The 18567-nt window shown below is 38.3% G+C and overlaps 1 protein-coding gene across 1 annotated transcript in view; it reads right to left on the bottom strand.

Annotated features, from left to right (window-relative positions):
- ARHGEF6 (Rac/Cdc42 guanine nucleotide exchange factor 6) overlaps window positions 1-18567 on the bottom strand; it is a gene marked incomplete at both ends in the record, with an annotated part of 134788 nt that overhangs the window by 58224 nt on the left and 57997 nt on the right. Inside the window, one exon of the mRNA XM_080719476.1 lies at window positions 8922-8992. Within this exon, the coding sequence (XP_080575602.1) occupies window positions 8922-8992 (71 nt within the window). The remainder of the gene's footprint in view (window positions 1-8921; window positions 8993-18567) is intronic.

The raw sequence follows: 18567 nt of genomic DNA, 5'->3' as shown, positions 1-18567 counted from the left end.
GAGTCACAAAGAAACAGAAAATCTGAATAAATATAAAACAAGTAAAGAGAATTAATAATCAGAACAACTTCCCACAAGTTAAAGTCCAGGAAGATTTGTTTTACTATTGGCTAATTTTAGCAAAAGTATCAAAGATCTTCATAAGAATAGAAACAAACCTACCATATGACCCAGCAATACCACTTTTGGGTATTTACCCAAAGAATGAAAACTAAATTACCAAACTAATGCATGCATATCTATGTTCATAGCTGACAAATCACAATTGCCAAACTATGTAACCAGCCAAGATGTCCTTCAACAGATGAATGGATTACAAAACTATAAGATATATACACAGTGGAATTTTACTCAGCTATAAAGAACAAAATTGTGTATTTTTAAGGGATATGGATGGAACTGGAAAAAATTATGCTAAGTGAGATTAGTCCGTTATAAAAAGTAAGAAATCAGATGTTCTCCCTAATATGTGGAAGCTAGGTAGAAAAAGGGTCATTGGAGGAACTCTAGACAAAGAAGGAGAAACCATAGATGAGCAAATAAGGCAACCTAACTGAGGAGGATGGGAAGGGATAAGAGGGAAATTATCTAATGTACATGATGTACATTCACAAACATATCAAAGTCAATTACTAGGCCAAACATGAGAAGGAAGGAGGGGAGAGAGATTGGGGTGGGAATCTGGGAAGGGTTAAATGAGTGGTGTGGCCATATAAGCCTCTACCATCTAGTACTCCATTAAGATGTATGACTACAATGCACCAATAAAAAATTTAAAATTGATCAATCACCAAGTTCTATAATCTGAGAGTCTTTTAGAAAAAAATTGCTAAGAATTTTCTAGAAAGGTGCCAACCATATTGCTCTAATGGGTCTATTTGCTAAGTGAAAAAGCATATATTGTAGGAGTGACATCTCTGCTGTAACCACTGGTATAGGACAGACAAAAAGCAATGGCAAGCCAGGCATGGTGGCGCGCGCTTGTAATCCCCGTGCTTGGGAGACTGAGACAGGAGGATCGCACAGGTTCGAAGCCAGCCTCAGCTACTTAGTGTGGCTTTCAGCAACTTAGTGAGACCCTATTTCCAAATAAAATATAAAATAGGTCTGGGAGTATAGCCCAGAGGTAGAAAGCCCCTGGGTTCCACTCCCAGTACCACCAAAAAAGAAAAGAAAAGCAATAAGCAAGGGCAAGTAAGACAGACATATGGACACTTCCTCTCTTCTTTGAGCTCTTTTAGTTCAAACTAAATGAAAATGTATATTAAACTCATATTATTGCAATTTTGAGGGTGGCAAAGTGTTGATTTTCAAAACTAAAGTGTCGTAGGCAGTTAATAAGTTTTTGTCATCAAATTATGCACCCAGAGCCATATGTGGATGGTAGTAAATGAAGCAGAACTGTCCTCTTGTGGTTTGATTAGTAATAATGAATGCTCAAGATTCTTTTCAAAATTCACTTGAACCTTTATTACTTTCCACAACCTCAAAAGATTGACTGATGGACTTCTGAGACTGATTACATTTGGGACCACAAGACATCTAATATGAAATGATAAGAAGATATGCGGACAGAGACAGCTATGTGTTCCCAAACAGAAGGCCTCAGTAGTGAGTCAGGAGGCAAGGAGTTTGGCTGGCCAATCACCTTCAGAGCAGTAAAATTTGATAGAGATAAAATCCATTCAAACTTACTAAAATATACTGTGTCCAGACACTGCCTTTCCCTCCCTGACTCTATCTCCACAGGGACAACTGAGCCTCCTTTTACTCATCTAACTTTTGCCTGCATTCAGAAAACAGATGGTAAGAGGCCATAGACAAAGAGACGGAAGCCTTTTGTACTTCTATTCTGGCCTATTGATTTTCCAGTAAAACAAGTGTCCTACCTTTCCTGAAAAGGCTTCCCAGTGGGTTCATCTTTATATTTGCTAAAGGAAAGAAGCAGTGTATGTATGAATAAATTGTTTTAAGAAGCTAAAATACAAGCCGGGCATTGTTGTGCATGCTTGTAATCCTCATGCTTGGGAGGCTGAGACAGGAAGAATGCACAGGTTCGAAGCCAGCCTCAGCTGGTTTAAGAGACCCTGTTTCCAAATAAAATATAAAATAAGTCTGGGAGTGTAGCCCAGAGGTAGAAGGCCCCTGGGTTCCATCCCCAGTACCACCACAAAAAAAGCTAAAATGCATAAACAATGCATGAAAATAGAGATATCTTGAGATATGTCCACTGATGAAGGAAGACTATAATGATCTCAGGAAATCTTAGATCAAAGTAAAACTTGATTGTAGAAATTCTTTGATAATTCTGATACCTATAAAAGTGAGCTAATGTTGGTAAAGTCCTTCAAGACTGTGAAAAACAATATATTATTGGATTTGTGTTGTATTTTACTTATATGGCAGTAGAACTGCCTGTCTACCTTCAAAAGCTGTGATTGATTTCACACCAAAAAGTCCTTGACTTTCACAAAACAAGCAGCAGTATCCTCCATGATCAGCAGATAGACTCACTCACTCCACAAAATCCTGTCACTTCTTCTACTTCCAGCCCTTAGATGCAAGGGAGTAAAACAGGAAAAGAACAAGTGAAAAATCATATGGGATGTGTTAGGTCGGCATTAGGCACTGTGACAAAAGGCCTGAAAAAAACAACTTAGAGGAGGTAAGATTTATTTTGGCTTACAGTTTCAGAGGTTTCAGTCCATGTGTGGCTGGTTGCATTGCTTTGTTCATACAGTGAGGGAGAGTATCATCGTGGCAAAGGTGTGGTGGGAAGCCAGGTGTGGTGGCGCATGCTTGTAATCCCAACATTCAGGAGGCTGAGACCTGGAGGATCGCGGTTCGCAGTCAGCCTCAGCTACTTAGTGAGGTCCTCTGCAACTCAGTGAGACCCTGTTTCAAAATAAAGAATAAAAAATAGGACAGGGGGTGTAGCTCGGAGGTCAAATGCCCCTGAGTTCCATCCCCAGACCCGAAAAAAAAAGAGGTGTGGTGGGGCAACGCTGCCACCTCATAGTGGCCAGGAAGCAGGGAGGAGAAAGAAAAGGTATCTAGAACAAGATATGGTTCCCAAAGGCACCCACTTCAAATATGTCCTAACTCCTACAATTTCTACCACCTCCTAATTATCCATTTATGTTATGAATCCATCAAAGTGTTAATCTACTGGTAAGGCCAGAGCCCTCATGATCCAATCACTTCTTCAAATCCCCACCTATAAACACTTATGCACTATGCACCTCAAAATGCGAACCTATGGGGGCCACTCCAGATCAGAACCATAATTGGAGATTTGGAGATGAGAATCAACAGAGTTGTGTAAGTTCATTTAGACTGGTGGAATAAAAAGGCAGGTGAACAGTAGAAAGGCACAGAAAATTCAGAGTGGAAAACATGTGGGTAGAGAAATGAGTGACAGAAAATGAGGGTTAGCAGGTAGGAATGAGGATAATGGGAAGCTTTTGGGGATATTTATTTAACAATGCACCTTTCCTATTGCATGCAGGTTCTTTATGACATTCCCTTTAGGCATCTACTGTAAGTCACATAAAATGCAAGAAAGTTAGAACAAAATAAATACTACTGGGATTTACTGATTGAAGTTTCCTACTTGGATGTAGAGAAATCATATATTTCACTCTGCAGATAGATGCTCATCCCCAGAGCAGAAGATTAAGATTACTGTGAGTCTGGCCTATTTCTGATAACACAAAGGACAGCTTTATTACAGCATTCTGCAACAGTCACAGTGAATAAGGAATTGCATCTTCCAAGGAACATTGTGGTAGGAAAAGAGAATTAAATCCACTCTGACCTGCTGAGACTAATTGCAGCTATGCACATTCTTGCCTGGAAAAATTTGCTCATATATTTCCCCCTGCCTGAATTTCCATTCAGCTCTTCTCTGCTTATATAAGTTTTGACTTTCTTCTAAGACCTGCATTGAGTCTTACCTCCTTCATTCAATGGCATTTTCCTTATTGCTTCTCAAATTTTAGTTTGAGTGAACATCAAAATCAACTATGCATTGAGGGAAAGAGCTTGAAGAAGGGATGAGGAGAATTGTTACAAATGCTATTTCCTTAGATCTATGGCCAGAGATTCTGATGTAGCAAACCAACTGTGCAGCCTAAGTGTATGTAATTTTATTAAGTTCTCCTGGTGATTCTGATGCAAAAGATCTTAAACCACATTTTAAGATGACCATCTTATGATACTTTACAACTTCACATCATTCTTTGCCATGTGGCTGATGCTGTCACATCTTTTTCACCTTCTCAATAAGACCACAGGTGCCAAGATCTAAATCTACATACAAATTAAGTCTAACAATTAAGCTGCACACATTCCTTTTCCAGTTTTTGCTTTTTAATCCTTCCTGGCACATAACATCAAGTTACAATAGACAAGGAAAGTCAATAATAAGATTCTTAGAAAATAATAAATGAAAAGATAAAATGTTTTTAATAGTGAGAGATATGTGCATTTCAGAGTGCCCTGATATCGTAAATAGCTAAACTATTGGGTGTGTTTTTGGTGGAGTTTCTGGATGACATTAGCTTTTAAGTTGGTAAACTAAGTAAAGCAGATTTCCTTCCCAGAGTGGCCTGGCATCATCTTATCTATTTAGGCCCTAAATAAAATAAAACAGGAGAATTTTCTCTCTGCTTGATCTGGAACATTGGTATTCTCTTGCCCTCAAAATGAAACATGCCAAGCATGGTGGCACATGCCTGTATTCCCAGTAATTTGGAGACAGCTAGGAGGATCGCAGGTTTAAGACCAGCCTCGGCAATTTGTCAAGATTCTCATCAACCTAGAAAGACCCTGTCTCAAAACAAAACAAAAAAGGAGAGCTGCAGGTGTATCTTGAGTTAGAATGCCCCTGGATTCAATCTGAAGTACAGGAAGGAAGGAAGGAAGGAAGTCACACAATAAGCTGTCTGGTTCTCAGGTCTTCATACTCAGGCTGAATTATACCACTGGCTTCCCTGAATCTCCAGCTTGCAGAGAACAGATTATGGGATTTCTCAGTCGCAATAGACACATAAGACAATGCCTGATAGTTTCTCTCTCTCTCTCTCTCTCTCTCTCTCTCTCTCTCTCTCTCTCTCTCTCTCTCTTTCTTCTCTATCTCTATGTCTCACCCTGTTTGTCTCTCCTTCTCCTTTTCACTCATTCTCTGGAGTGAAAACATACAGCACCAAATAGAGAGCCTTTGACTAGCAAGGACTCACCCAGTGGAAGATACTAGAACAGGTCTGGTCAGAGACAAGTATTGTTGGAGTATAGGGATAAAAAAATCTCCTTGAAGGAGGAATAATGAAGAATATTTAGTTTCTATTTCTATTTTTACGAAAAATATATACCAAGGTCATATATATGCACATATGCACACACATGCCTTTCTCAAATATATCTTGGCACAATATTGATCCATGTGCTAATACTGATAATGTCTAAGTGACAGGATTAAATATGGCATTTTCTACTTCATACATTTTATATTGCCTTATATTTAATAAAATTCATATAATTGGTTATATAATCAGAAACGTTTTTTAATTGAGTAAAACTTAATCATTAGTAGTCTCATAGATCTAGCAACAGAAAATATATACAATTAATGGTATAAAATGAATGACTATTGGAAGAAGAGTTCATATAAGAACAGATATAGATATGTTTATGTGGAGAATTTGATTTTTCATTCTCCAAATCCTGTGAATGGGGTAGTATATATTTTATTTGTTTCAGATGTTCAACACAGATTAGCAGGGTAATCAGAACACTGAGAACATATGTTGAATTGAGTGGCAAAAAATTTTGTCTAAATTCTAAAAGCCAAAGAAAGGTGGATTTATAATCAACAACAAGCAATCAACCAGAAACCCATTATTTCCATATCTAGTTAAGATATATCCCATTTGTTTCTACTCAGTAATTTAGCAATATTTTCATCAAAGTTTGGATTTCCTTTACAGGCCATTATGAGATTCCCAAGACCAATTATTTTCTTCATTAAGTTTGAGATTTGAAACAATATCTATCTATCTATCTATCTATCTATCTATCTATAGATAGATATCTATCTATCTATCTATAGATAGATATAGATAGATAGATATAGATAGATAGATAGATAGATAGATAGATAGATAGATAGATATTTTTTTTTTTGCGGGTCTGGGGATGGAACCCAGAGACATTCGACCTCTGAACTACACCTCTTGCCCTATTTTTTATTCTTCATTTTGAAATAGCATCTCACTGAGTTGCGGAGGGGCCTCACTAAGTAGCTGAGGCTGTCTGAGACCCATGATCCTACTGTCTCAGCCTCCCGAATGCTGGAATTACAAGCAGTGCACCACCATGCCCAGCTTAAAATATATATATATATATATATATATGTACCTGGGCATTGTGGCGTATGCTTGTAATCCCCGAGCTTGGGAGGTGGAGACAGGAGAATCGCGCAGGTTCAAAGCCAGCCTCGCTGGCTTAAGAGACCCTGTTTCCAAATAAAATATAAAATAGGAATAGGTCTGAAAAGGCCGGGCGTGGTGGCACATGTTTGTAATCCCTGCGCTTGGGAGGCAGAGACAGGAGGCTTATGCAGGTTTGAAGCCAGCCTTGCTGGTTTAAGAGATACTGTTAAAAAAAAAAAAAAAATATATATATATATATATATATATATATATATATATATATATATATATTTAAAATAGGCCTGGGAATATAGCCCGGAGGTAGATGGGCATCCAAGAACCTCAGTACCACCAAAAAAAAATAATAAAATAGGTCTGAGAGTGTAGCCCAGAGGTAGAAGGGGTTCCATCCCCAGTACCACCAAAAAAAAGAACTATTTGTAATATGTATGTATATATATACATATATATATACATATATATACATATATATATAGTGTGTGTGTGTGTGTGTGTGTGTGTGTGTGTGTGTGTGTGTGTAACTAGGGATGGAACCCAAGGGCATTCTATCTTTGAGCTACACCCCCAGCTCTATTTTTTATTCTTTATCTTGAAAGAAAGTCTCACTAAGTTGAGTAGGGCCTCACTAAGTATCCAAGTTTGTCTGTGAATCATGATCCTCCTGTCTCAGCCTCCCAAGTACTTACAAGTGTGCACCACTTGTAATAATTTTTTGTCTCAACAATTTAAGTTCTAGGAATTCACACTACAGATCTTTATATGTTTTGGTAATGTTTGGTATAAGTTGTTCACTGAAGAATTATTTATAGTAGTAAGGAACTAGAAACAATTCACATGTCTTCCAATAGGAGGTGGGCTATATACACTGGAATATATCCAGAATTTGTATAATATACATATAGTATCACAGAGGTTACTCTGCCTTGGATTATCCCAACATTTTGTGTGTATAGTACTGGAGATGGAACCCAGTGTGTTGTGCATGCTAAGCAAGTGCACTACCACTGAGCCACACCTCTAGGCCCCCAACAACATTTTAAATTGATAGATTCAACAGACATAGAGAGATCCAAGGCAGAGTGATGGAATGTTTCAAAAGCACAAAGAGAAAGAACTATGGTAACCTTTTCATTCATCATTCAACTGTGTCCTTTTCTCAAAAATTAAATCATTAGAGCTCATCTGGAAACTAAAAGAAGTGGTCAGGAAGGAAGGGAGAAGGGAAAGAGACTAGCTCTCCTGGGTCATATCTTTTAACTTCAGAAATTTAAAAGTAAACAAAATACCTTCCTTATAATTATTGCCCATGTTACCTATGATGTTCCTTTGTGATTTTTCATATCACCTAGCACTTATGTCTTCACCATGGAACAAATTTGCTGAAGGGTGAAATTCATTTTTTTGAAAACAAATGACATTCATATACCTGAATAAAGATTATTAAAAATTCCTTATCTATGCACAAAATAAAATGAGCATGAAAAGCTGGGCATGGTGGTGCACACTTGTAATCCCAGCATTTGGGAGGCTGAGACAGGAGGATTGCATTCAAGGACAGCCTCAGCTACTTAGTGAAGTCCTCTGCAACTTAGTGAGACCCTGTTTCAAAATAAAGAAGAAAAAATAGGGCAGGAAGTATAGCTCTGAGGTCGAATGCCCCTGGGTTCCATCCCCAGACATGCAAAAAAATAAATGAGCATGAAGTACAAATGCACACAAAACACTGGGTAAAAACTGAAGCTGTATTTCAGCAGATGGTGGGGGAGATCACAATGCTACCAGACAAGTCAACTTATATACAAGGATGATTTGACCTTTTTATTAGTGACTGGGCCAAGTCTGGGAATGATAGATGAAGAAAAGCAGAGTAGATTAAAGAGAATGACATGATTTCTTTTTTCAAATCAGATATTATTTCAAGTACCACACATATCCTATTTATAACTAACAGAGTTTGACATATCTGTGCTTGATCCAAGGCCATTTCATTTCTCTCCCTTGAGGGGAGCCCCAAAGGGCAGTCTTACTTTGGGGCTCCCTCAAGAACAGAGTTGAGAATATTCCAGAGTATATAATGGGTTGCTTGATTCCAAAGTAAACTCATAGGATGCAATCATTTAAAATGTCTGGCCTTACAGAAACTTGGGAAATCACCTTCTAAGTATCTGGTAAGGTCATATCTAATTGCAAAGTTTCACTACAATGCCTATATACTAATCAGTTTCTCTTTCACTCCCATTTAACAGAACTTAGTTTGAATAATTGAGCTACCCTTAACCTTTTCAGTACAATGGATATAAAACTTTCAGAATTTTAGAATTCTACGACTAGAAGAGAATGTAATGCAGATGGGTTAGAAGCCTTCCACTGTACCTTTATCTAGTCTTTTATTTCTGTCCCATACTCAGTGGTTTGCCAACCAAGAAGTTTCTATACAGTCAAAACAATTTTTGTTCATTGAACACTCACCACAGTATAATAATTCTTGGTAAGAGGAACAGTTTCAAATCCTTTAACAGCCTTGGGGGAGAGAGGTCTCTCTGTGAAAAAGACAATGAAATTATGTCAGTATGACTTGGTGGTGAATATTTTATAACCTAGATTAACTAACATGCTATGATGATTCAAAGTGGAAAGATCAAGAAAAATGTACATTGGTAAACAAGTGAAACTACAACCTTACTAAACTAAGGATGGTCAAAGTTAGCTCTTATTCAGGCACTTCAATTTTCAAGGAAAGAATGAGCCAAAAGGTTAAAACATAGTTAATTAAAATGAGGGACCAGGCAAAAATTTCACTCCCAGTTTGTATTTCTTTATTCTAAATTTCCTCTCCAGTAAACTTATTCAAAACAAATAAGTAAAACCAATGCTAACTGAATGCATATTTTTAATGTGTAAATTATAATATAATTATTAGTAATCATGTCTCTTTTGGGGCTGTCTATTGTGCCAAAAATAAAATAATCAGATAATTTAATTCATTCAGAACTATCATAAAATTCTATTATAAGGTGGGCATGGTGGTTCACGCTTTTAATCCTAGCACTTGGGAGGCTGAGACAGAAGGATGGTGGTTCACGGACAGCTTCAGTTACTTAGTGAGGCTCTTTGCAACTCAGTGAGACCCAGTTTCAAATTAAAGAATAAAAAAAGCTGGGCGTGGTGGCGCACGCTTGTAATCCCCGTGCTTGGGAGGCAGATACAGGAGGATCGTGCAGGTTCGAAGCCAACCGCGCGCTGGCTTAGGAGACCCTGTTTCCAAATAAAAATGTAAAAGTAGGTCTGGGAGTGGAGCCCGGAGGTAGAAGGGCTTCCAGGAACCCCAGTACCACCAAAAAAAAGAATAAAAAATAGGGCTGAGGGTGTAGCTTGAAGGTACAAGTCCCCTGGTTCCATCCCCAGTACTGCAAAAAAAAATTCAATTATGTGTCATATTATTATATTGAATAGTAAAATGATGCCTTTTTTTAAACAAAGTTAGTTTAACCTCTTAAAGTCATAACTGAAGGATATCCTAAGGCATCATTTCTTTTAAAAAACACAAGACCAGAACTTCCAGGAAGATGGCGACTGAGGGAAGCGGCACAACTCAGTTGTGCTGACAATCACTATCGCCATAAAACAGTGTTTTGACAAGAGAAATAAAGAGCAAAACATTGAACAAAGCAATGAAAAATTGATATTCAATGAAAAAAATCCAAGATGACAGAACAGGAGACATAAAAATACCCCACCTGCCTCCCTTGTGGAACAGCTTTGGCTGCAGGGACTACTACAGTACCATCTCGCCTAGCCATGGTAGGCCTGCTGATACTGCAGCCTTCAGAGATCCTCAGCAAAAAAGCCAATGACTTGATGCAAAGCAACTGCAGCCCATCAAAATTGTAAGTGGTTGGCACCCCACTCTATGCCCCAAAGAGATACTACTGTTGGGACTACCAGCTAGAACTTGCAGCAATGGCAAGGATGCACAACTCATTCTCCAGGAATCCAGAGAGGTGCTCAACAACACCATAAGTGAACAAGCCATCCGACGATCCAGTACAGCCACAGGTACTTGCATAGCAAGCAATAGTAAGGTCTGAAACTTTGCAGTTCACCCTGATAAAGTGGAATTAAGAGTCTGCTGTTAAACACAACAGAGACACGGACTAGCAGATAGACCATAGGGCCAAATGGTCAAAGAGACCTTCAGTCTGCAGGGCACAGCAACCTTAGTAGGGCCTCTGGGAATCACCACAGACTACCCAATGGTGGTTACTAGGAAGAAGTCAGACCTACTCAGCCCTATCTGTAGAGAATGCAGATCCCTATGTACATGCTGGGTCTGGTCCCAGCAGCACCCACCACCTACATAGATGAGGAAAGACACAAGCTAAGGGTCTGTGGAAAGCATGGAAACCCGTGCTTATATTAGACCCGGCCCAGTGAAACCACCTGCCTGTGTAGACAAAGAGAAACTCAGAGACAGGTCCTGGGGAAAGCTCAGAGCCCTAGGCTTGCAGCAGGAGAGGCACTAGTGGCACTCAGTTGCCTGCACAGACAGAGACACCAGGCCAGGGTCCCAATCATTGAAGGAGACCAAAAGTGGGGCTACAAACTGAAATCATTGCTGTAGGTTACAGAGCAAAGGAGAGTGCTTGGAACATACTTGAGAAGCTATAGAAAGTGAACTTTAAACAACTGAAAGAATCCAGGCAGACTCAGAAGGACTGCAGAGGTCAAGTCCACTCTTTACTGATATATCTGTAGAGTTGATTTGTTTTGTTGTTTCAATGTATGTATGTGTACTTATTTGTTTGCCCCCTCCCATCTCTTTTACAAGCTTCTTCTCTCTTTCATATCTACTCTCTTTTCTCCATCCTTTTTTCTTTTCTTTTTTTGTATTAAATTCACACCATATCACTATACCAAAATACTTGATACTGGTGACTAGAATTCTACATATTCACTATCTCTAATCTCTACTATATATTGCCTTATTACACTCAAACTCCCATTCTACTCAATCCTATCTGCTACTTTACCTATTCTTGCATTTACTACTTGAGCACTTTCCTCCTCACTCAACCTTCACCATTGAATACAACACAACTTGCCTTTGTTTATACCAGCTGACATCTACAAAGTTAGAGAAAGCTATCAAAACCAGCAAAGATACAAACTTAAGAAACCTGAAATCATGAGAAGGAAGAATAACAAGAAAGCAATGAACTTCCACAGCCCCAGAGTAACAGAACCTAACAAAACAAAATTGCAGAAATTGTCAGAATAACAAATCAGAACTTTAATAATAGAAATGATATAGAGCCAGGCATGGTGGTGCATGCTTGTAATCTCAGCATTCAGGAGGCTGAGACAAGAGGATCATGGTTCATGGACAGCCTCGGCTACTCCTTAGTGAGGCCTTTTTCAACTAAGTGAGACCCTGCTCCAAAATCAAGGATAAAAAAATAGGGCTGGGGATGTTGCTTGGAGGGAGAATGTCCCTGGGTTCCATCCCCAGTACTACAAAAAAAGAAAGAAAGAATTTCTTAGAGAGAGCCTGAAAGAATAAACAAAGAACCTGACACCCTGAAGAGGAATCAAAAAGAAACTCTGAAGAAAGTGAAGGATGAAATCATTGAAGTAAAGGCATCAATACAAACTATAAACAGTAGACTAGACCACATGGAAAATAGACTCTCAATCTTGGAAGATGAATACTTAGTGAAACTCTGTTTCTTTCTGTATGTTTGTTTGTTTGTTTGTTTGTTTGTTTGTTTGTTTGTTTTGTGGTACTGTTGATTGAACCCAGGGACATTCTACCTCTTAGCTATATGTCTAGCCCTCTTAATTTTTGTTTAGACACAGGGTCTCACTAGGTTACTTAGAGTCTCACTATGTTCCTGAGGCTTATCTCTAATCTGAGATTCTCCTCTCTCAAGTACTGGGCTTACAGTGTATGCCACTCTGCTGAGAAAGGAGACTCTGCTTCAAAATTTAAAGGGCTGGGGGCATAGTTTGAAGGTAGAATGTCCCTGGATTCAATACTCAATACCAAAAAATAATAAAATTTAATGTAACCTATGATGTAATAGTTTAAAAGTAAAAATCATAGAACATCAATCAAGACAAAAAATTTGACAAAATTTAAATTGAAGAAAATAAACTTTAAAAAAGTAACCTTCCCACTCAAAAAAAAGCATCTACATAAAATTTTCAGTTAGCATCTTGCGCAACAATAAAAGGCTTGAATGTGGAATGTGTTTCCCTTAAGATTAGGAACAAAACAAGGATGGATGATCTCAGCACTCTCAATTCCACAGAGTGCTGAAGTCCAAGCTCTCCCTGAAGGCTTGGTCTAAGATGGAAGGTATGGAAGGATAAATGTGGAAAATCTAAAATAACTCTTTGCAAATGACTGGATTCATGAAAAAAATTCAAGAGGGACATGCACCAGAGAAAAACAAAAGCACTATGGCTTCAGTGCCATTTCTGGCCATTACTCTCACCATGTGGATTTCTCTCTGAAATCCACACTCAGCCACATGCAGAGCAGGAATAAATATGTGGAGATTCAGAGAGATAAGTAACATGCACATAATTCAAAGTGACTTATTCAGAACTAACATGTTATAAAGCATAAACCATTTTGGTTATGTGTCTAAGTAAATGGAAAGATTGGTCAACTGAATTCAATCAGTGTAAAAGAATCAGCTGATATACAAAAGAATTCAAATGGCTTGTTCAACACAAAATAACAACAGATGACAGTGTTATACAGACATGCCATAAGAGATCTTTCTAATCCTGAGGTAAAGATCCCTTACCAGGTGAGAAGTGAGGAAGGGTTAAATGTGTGATGTGAGCATGTATACCTCTACCATCTTGTACCCCAGTAAGATGTATGACTACAATGCACCAATTAAAAAAAAGAAAAACAAAGACTTCCAGGAAGATGGTGACCAAGAAAAGCAGCGTTTAAGAGTCCTGCTAAAACTCAATCTCTGTTGCCACAAAATCAGCACTTTTCATAGCCAGAAAACATCATGAGCAGAGAAATAAAAAATGTAAACACAAGGGACAGAGAAAAAAAGACTGAAAGAACAACAAGAGACCAGAAATCAAGCCCACAATGCGGCAGCGGAGCTGCACCAGCGCCATCTTCCCTCGCAGCACAAGGCTCCAGAGAGGAAAGGTAAACAAGGAGCTGAAGTGAGCAGTTGCAGATCATTCGGGTGTAATTCAGCAATTCTTTCAGCGCAATGAATGTCTAAAACTCCCAGTGGCCAAGCTCATAACGCCTTCCAGGGACTCAGAATGGAGTTCAAAACCAGAAAAGAAATACACCAGCCTCACAGCCAAGGGCATGGCAGCAGCGCCATATTGCCAGGAGCTACAGTCTCATGGCCGAGGGCATGGCAGCAGTGCCATATTGCCAGCAGTGACAGCGAGTTCACCATGCCCAGCCACAGCTCCAGATCTGTGCACACAATAACCGTGAGCAAAATTGCGGCTCCTAAAGGAGAAATCTCTATACTGCACTCCCAGGGACTTGCACAGCTTTGATAATCTCCTTGGTTCTGATATTTTGCAGTACAACCCAGTAAAGGAGTAGCAGTGGCAGAGATACCACACCCTAGTCACAACTCCCCATGGGAAAACGCCCAGCCCAGCACACCCACGGTCTTACGCAGCCTCGATTAACTTCATGGGTATGAGACTTTGCGATACAACCCAGAAAAGGAGTAGTGACAGCTGAGATTACAACAGACTCGAGATACAGAGCACCCTAAGTGAAATTGTAGTGACCCAGGGAAAGCACAAAATTCTGAAATCATGGGAAAGAGGAACAACAATAGAGCAATGAATGCCCACAACCCCATATTATCGGAACCTGATAACACAGAAATTCAGAGATCTCCAGAAGATCAAATCAGGAAGATAACTGTAGAACTAATAAAGGACTTTCAAAAAGAATTTAGAGAGAGTCTAAAGGAAATAAAGGAAGCAATCATTGAGGTAAAGGCCACAATTCAAAGAATAAACAATTGATTAGACCACATGGAGAATAGAATCTTGCTCCTGGAAGATGATCACTCCAAAAATGAATGCATAATTTCTTTTTTTTTTTTTGGTGGTACTGGGGTTCCTGGAAGCCCTTCTACCTCCAGGATACACTCCCACGGGCTACACTCCCAGACCTAGATTTTAACTTTATGTGGAAACAGGGTCTCTTAAACCAGCGAGGCTGGCTCCGAACCAGCGTGATCCTCCTGTCTCTGCCTCCCAAGCGCGGGGATTACAAGCGTGCACCACCACGCCCGGCAATGAATGTATAATTTCTAACTTAGAAAAAAAATCAGAAAGCAGGAATTTGACATTGAAGAAATATAGGCCCATTTTAAGAGAGCTAATTTAAGAATAATTGGAATAGAGGAGGGAAAAGAAGGTGAAACCAAAGGGATCAATAATCTCTTCAAAGAAATAATAGCAGAAAATTTTCCCAACATAAAGCAAGAGGTCGATACACAGGTCCAGGAAACTTATAGAACTCCCTTTAGACAGGATCAGAGAACAGGATCCCCAAGCCACATAATTATCAAAATGACCAATGTGGAAGCCAAGCAGAGAATCTTAAAGGCAACAAAAACAAAAGGCCAAGTGACATTCAGAGGCAAACCAATTAGGATCACTCCAGACTTCCCAAACCAAGTCATGAAAGCCAGAAGGGCTTGCAGTAACATATTCCAAACTCTGAAAGAAAACAACTTCCAGCCAAAAATTTCCTACCCAGCAAAACTATCTATCAAATTAGATGGGGAAATAAGAAGCTTCCATGACAAACAGAAACTCAAGGAATTTATGTCTTCAAAACCAGTGCTAGAGAAAATACTCAAGGAGATTAACTGCAAAGAAGAAATAGGTAATACACGTCAGAAACAAAGAAAAAAAATTCCCACTCAGTAGACAACTAAGCAAGAAGAATAAACAGTATCTCAAACAGAAATAAAATCTTAACATGTTAGGAATTAAAAATTATCTCTCTATAATCACACTGAATGTAAACGGCCTCAAGTCCCCAATAAAAAGAAATAAAGTGGCAAAATGGATTAAAAAGCAGAATCCATCCATCTGCTGCTTATGAGAAACACATCTTACAAGTAAAGATAGAAACAAACTCAAGGTAAAGGGCTGGAACAAGGTAATCCATTCTAATGGAACTCGATGACAAGCAGGAGTAGCAATTATGATATCAGACAAGTTAGACTTCAAACCCAAACTTATTAGAAGAGACAAAAAAGGTCATATTTTACTGGTAAAAGGAATAATCCGGCAAGAGGAAATAACAATAATCAACATTATTCCCCAAACATAGGGGCAGCTTCTTTCATAAATCAAACTCTTTGTGACATGAAGTCACACATGAATCCCAATACAATAATACTGGGAGATTTCAACACACCTCTCACAACACTAGACCGATCTTTCAGACAAAGGGTCAGTAAAGATGCCTCAGAACTAAAGAACACCATTAAACAAATGAATCTGTTGGGCACATATAGAATATTTCACCCAACTACAGTGGAGTTAACATTTTTCTCAGCTGCTCACAGAACCTTCTCCAAAATAGATCACATCCTGGGACATAAAATGAGCACTAGCAAATTTTAAAAATGTTACATAATTCCCTGTGTCATTTCAGAACATAATGGAATGAAACTAGAAATCAACTATAAGAAGACCCAGAGAAACAACATAAACATGTGGAGACTAAACACCACACTTCTGAATGAAAAATGGGTCATAGAAGATATAAGAGGTGAAATCAAGAAATTTATAGAAACAAATGGAAATAAAGATACAACATATCAAAAATTCTGGGACACTTTGAAGGCAGTATTAAGAGGAAAATTTATAGCACTGAGTGCTCACATAAAAAAAAGAAAATCTTCAAATAAATAACCTAACAACACACCTCAAAGCCCCTGAAAAGCAGGAACAATTGAACCCCAAAGCCAGCAGAAGACAGGAAATTATTAAAATTAGAGCAGAAATTAATGAAATAGAGAAAAAAAAAACAATACAAAACATCAACAAAACCAAAAGCTGGTTTCCTAAAAAAATTAACAAGACTGATAAACCACTAGCCAACCTATCTAAAATAAAAGAGAGAGAATCAAACCAAATTATGAAGATAAGAGATGAAAAAGGAGACATTACTACTGACAGTGTAGAAATCCAGAGGATTATCAGAAACTACTTTGAAAAACTATACTCCAACTAAATGGAAAATCTGGAGGAAACTGACAACTTCCTAGATAAATACAACCTTCCTAAACTGAGCCAAGAAGATATAGAACACGCCAGTTGTGATTGCACAAACCTGTAATCCCCACGCTTGGGAGGCTGAGACAGGAGGATCACACAGGTTCGAAGCCAGCCTCAGCCACTTAGTGAGGTTCTCAGCAACTTAGTGCGACCCAGTTTCCAAATAAAAAATAAAAAATAGGTCTGAGAGTGTAGCCCAGATGTAGAAAGCCTCTGGGTTCCATCCCCAGTACCACTAAAAAAAAGAAGAAGAAGAAGATATAGAACACTTAAACCAACCAATAACAATCAAAGAGATTGAAACAGCAATAAAGAGCTTACCATCAAAGAAAAGCCCAGGACCAGATGGTTTCCGAAGTGAATTCTATAAAACCTTTATAGAAGAGCTAACCCCAATACCTCTCAAATTATTTCATGAAATAGAAAAAACCGGGACTCTCCCAAATACATTCTATTAAGCCAACATCACACTAATACCCAAACTGAATAAAGACAGTTCAAGGAAGGAAAACTACAGGCTGATGAATTCATCTCTGATGAAATTGGATGCAAAACTATTAAACAAAATACTAGCAACATGCATTCAAAACCACATAAAGAAAATCATACACCATGACCAGGTAGGGTTCATCCCAGGGATTCAAAACTGGTTCAACATACAAAAATCAATCCATGTAATTCACCATATAAACAGAATCAAAGACAAAAATCACATGATCATTTCAATAGACACTGAAAAAGCATTTGATAAAATCCAGCATCCATTTTTGATAAAAACACTGCAGAGAATTGGAATAGAAGGAACATATCTCAACATTATTAAGGCAATCTACAATAATCCCACTGCCAACATCATATTAAATGGGGAAAAATCTTCAAGAACTCCCCTTAAAAACAGGAACAAGACAAGGATGTCCATTATCACCACTTCTCTTCAATATAGTACTAGAGACTCTAGCCAGAGCAATAAGGCAAGAAAAGGAAATCAGAGGAGTACAAATAGGAAAAGAAGAACTCAAACTTTCACTATTTGCAGACAACATGATACTATACTTAGAAAAACCAACAAACTCAACCAAAAGGCTTATAGAACTGATCAACAAATTCAGCAAAGTATCTGGATAAAAAATCAATCTTAAAAAATCAGAAGCTTTTCTGTACACCAACCATAAATCCACTGAAAAATAAATTCAGAAAACACTTCCACTCAGGATTGCCCACAAAAAAATAAAATATACTTAGGAATAAACTTGACCAAGGAGGTAAAAGATCTCTACAAAGAAAATTATAAAACACTGAAAAAAGAAATCGAAGAAGATCTCAGAAGATGGAAGGATATTCCATGTTCATGGATTGGCAGAATAAATATCATTAAAATGGCCATCCTCCCAAAACTACAGATTTAACACAATGCCCATTAAACTACCAATATCATTCCGCACAGATTAGAAAAATCAGTTCTTAAATTTATCTGGAATAACAAAAAGCCCAGAGTAGCCAAGGTAGTTCTCAACAAAAACTATGCAGGAGGAATGACAATACCTGACTTTAAAGTATACTACAAAGCCATTATAATAAAAACAGCATGGTACTGGAAGAAAACAGATACATAGACCAATGGCACAGAATAGAAGATCCAGAAACAAGTCCATGCACTTTCAGCCAATTGATTTTTGACAAAGAGGCCAAAAACATACCCTGGAAAAAAGATAGCCTGTTCAACAAATGGTGTTGGCAAAACTGGTTAACCAATGCAGAAACTGGAAATTAATCCCACTTTCTCACACTGTACAAAAGT

This window comes from Muscardinus avellanarius (genome assembly GCF_963383645.1).
Source record: "Muscardinus avellanarius genome assembly, chromosome: X".
NCBI lineage: Eukaryota > Metazoa > Chordata > Mammalia > Rodentia > Gliridae > Muscardinus > Muscardinus avellanarius.
This window is presented reverse-complemented; position numbering and strand designations above follow the sequence as displayed.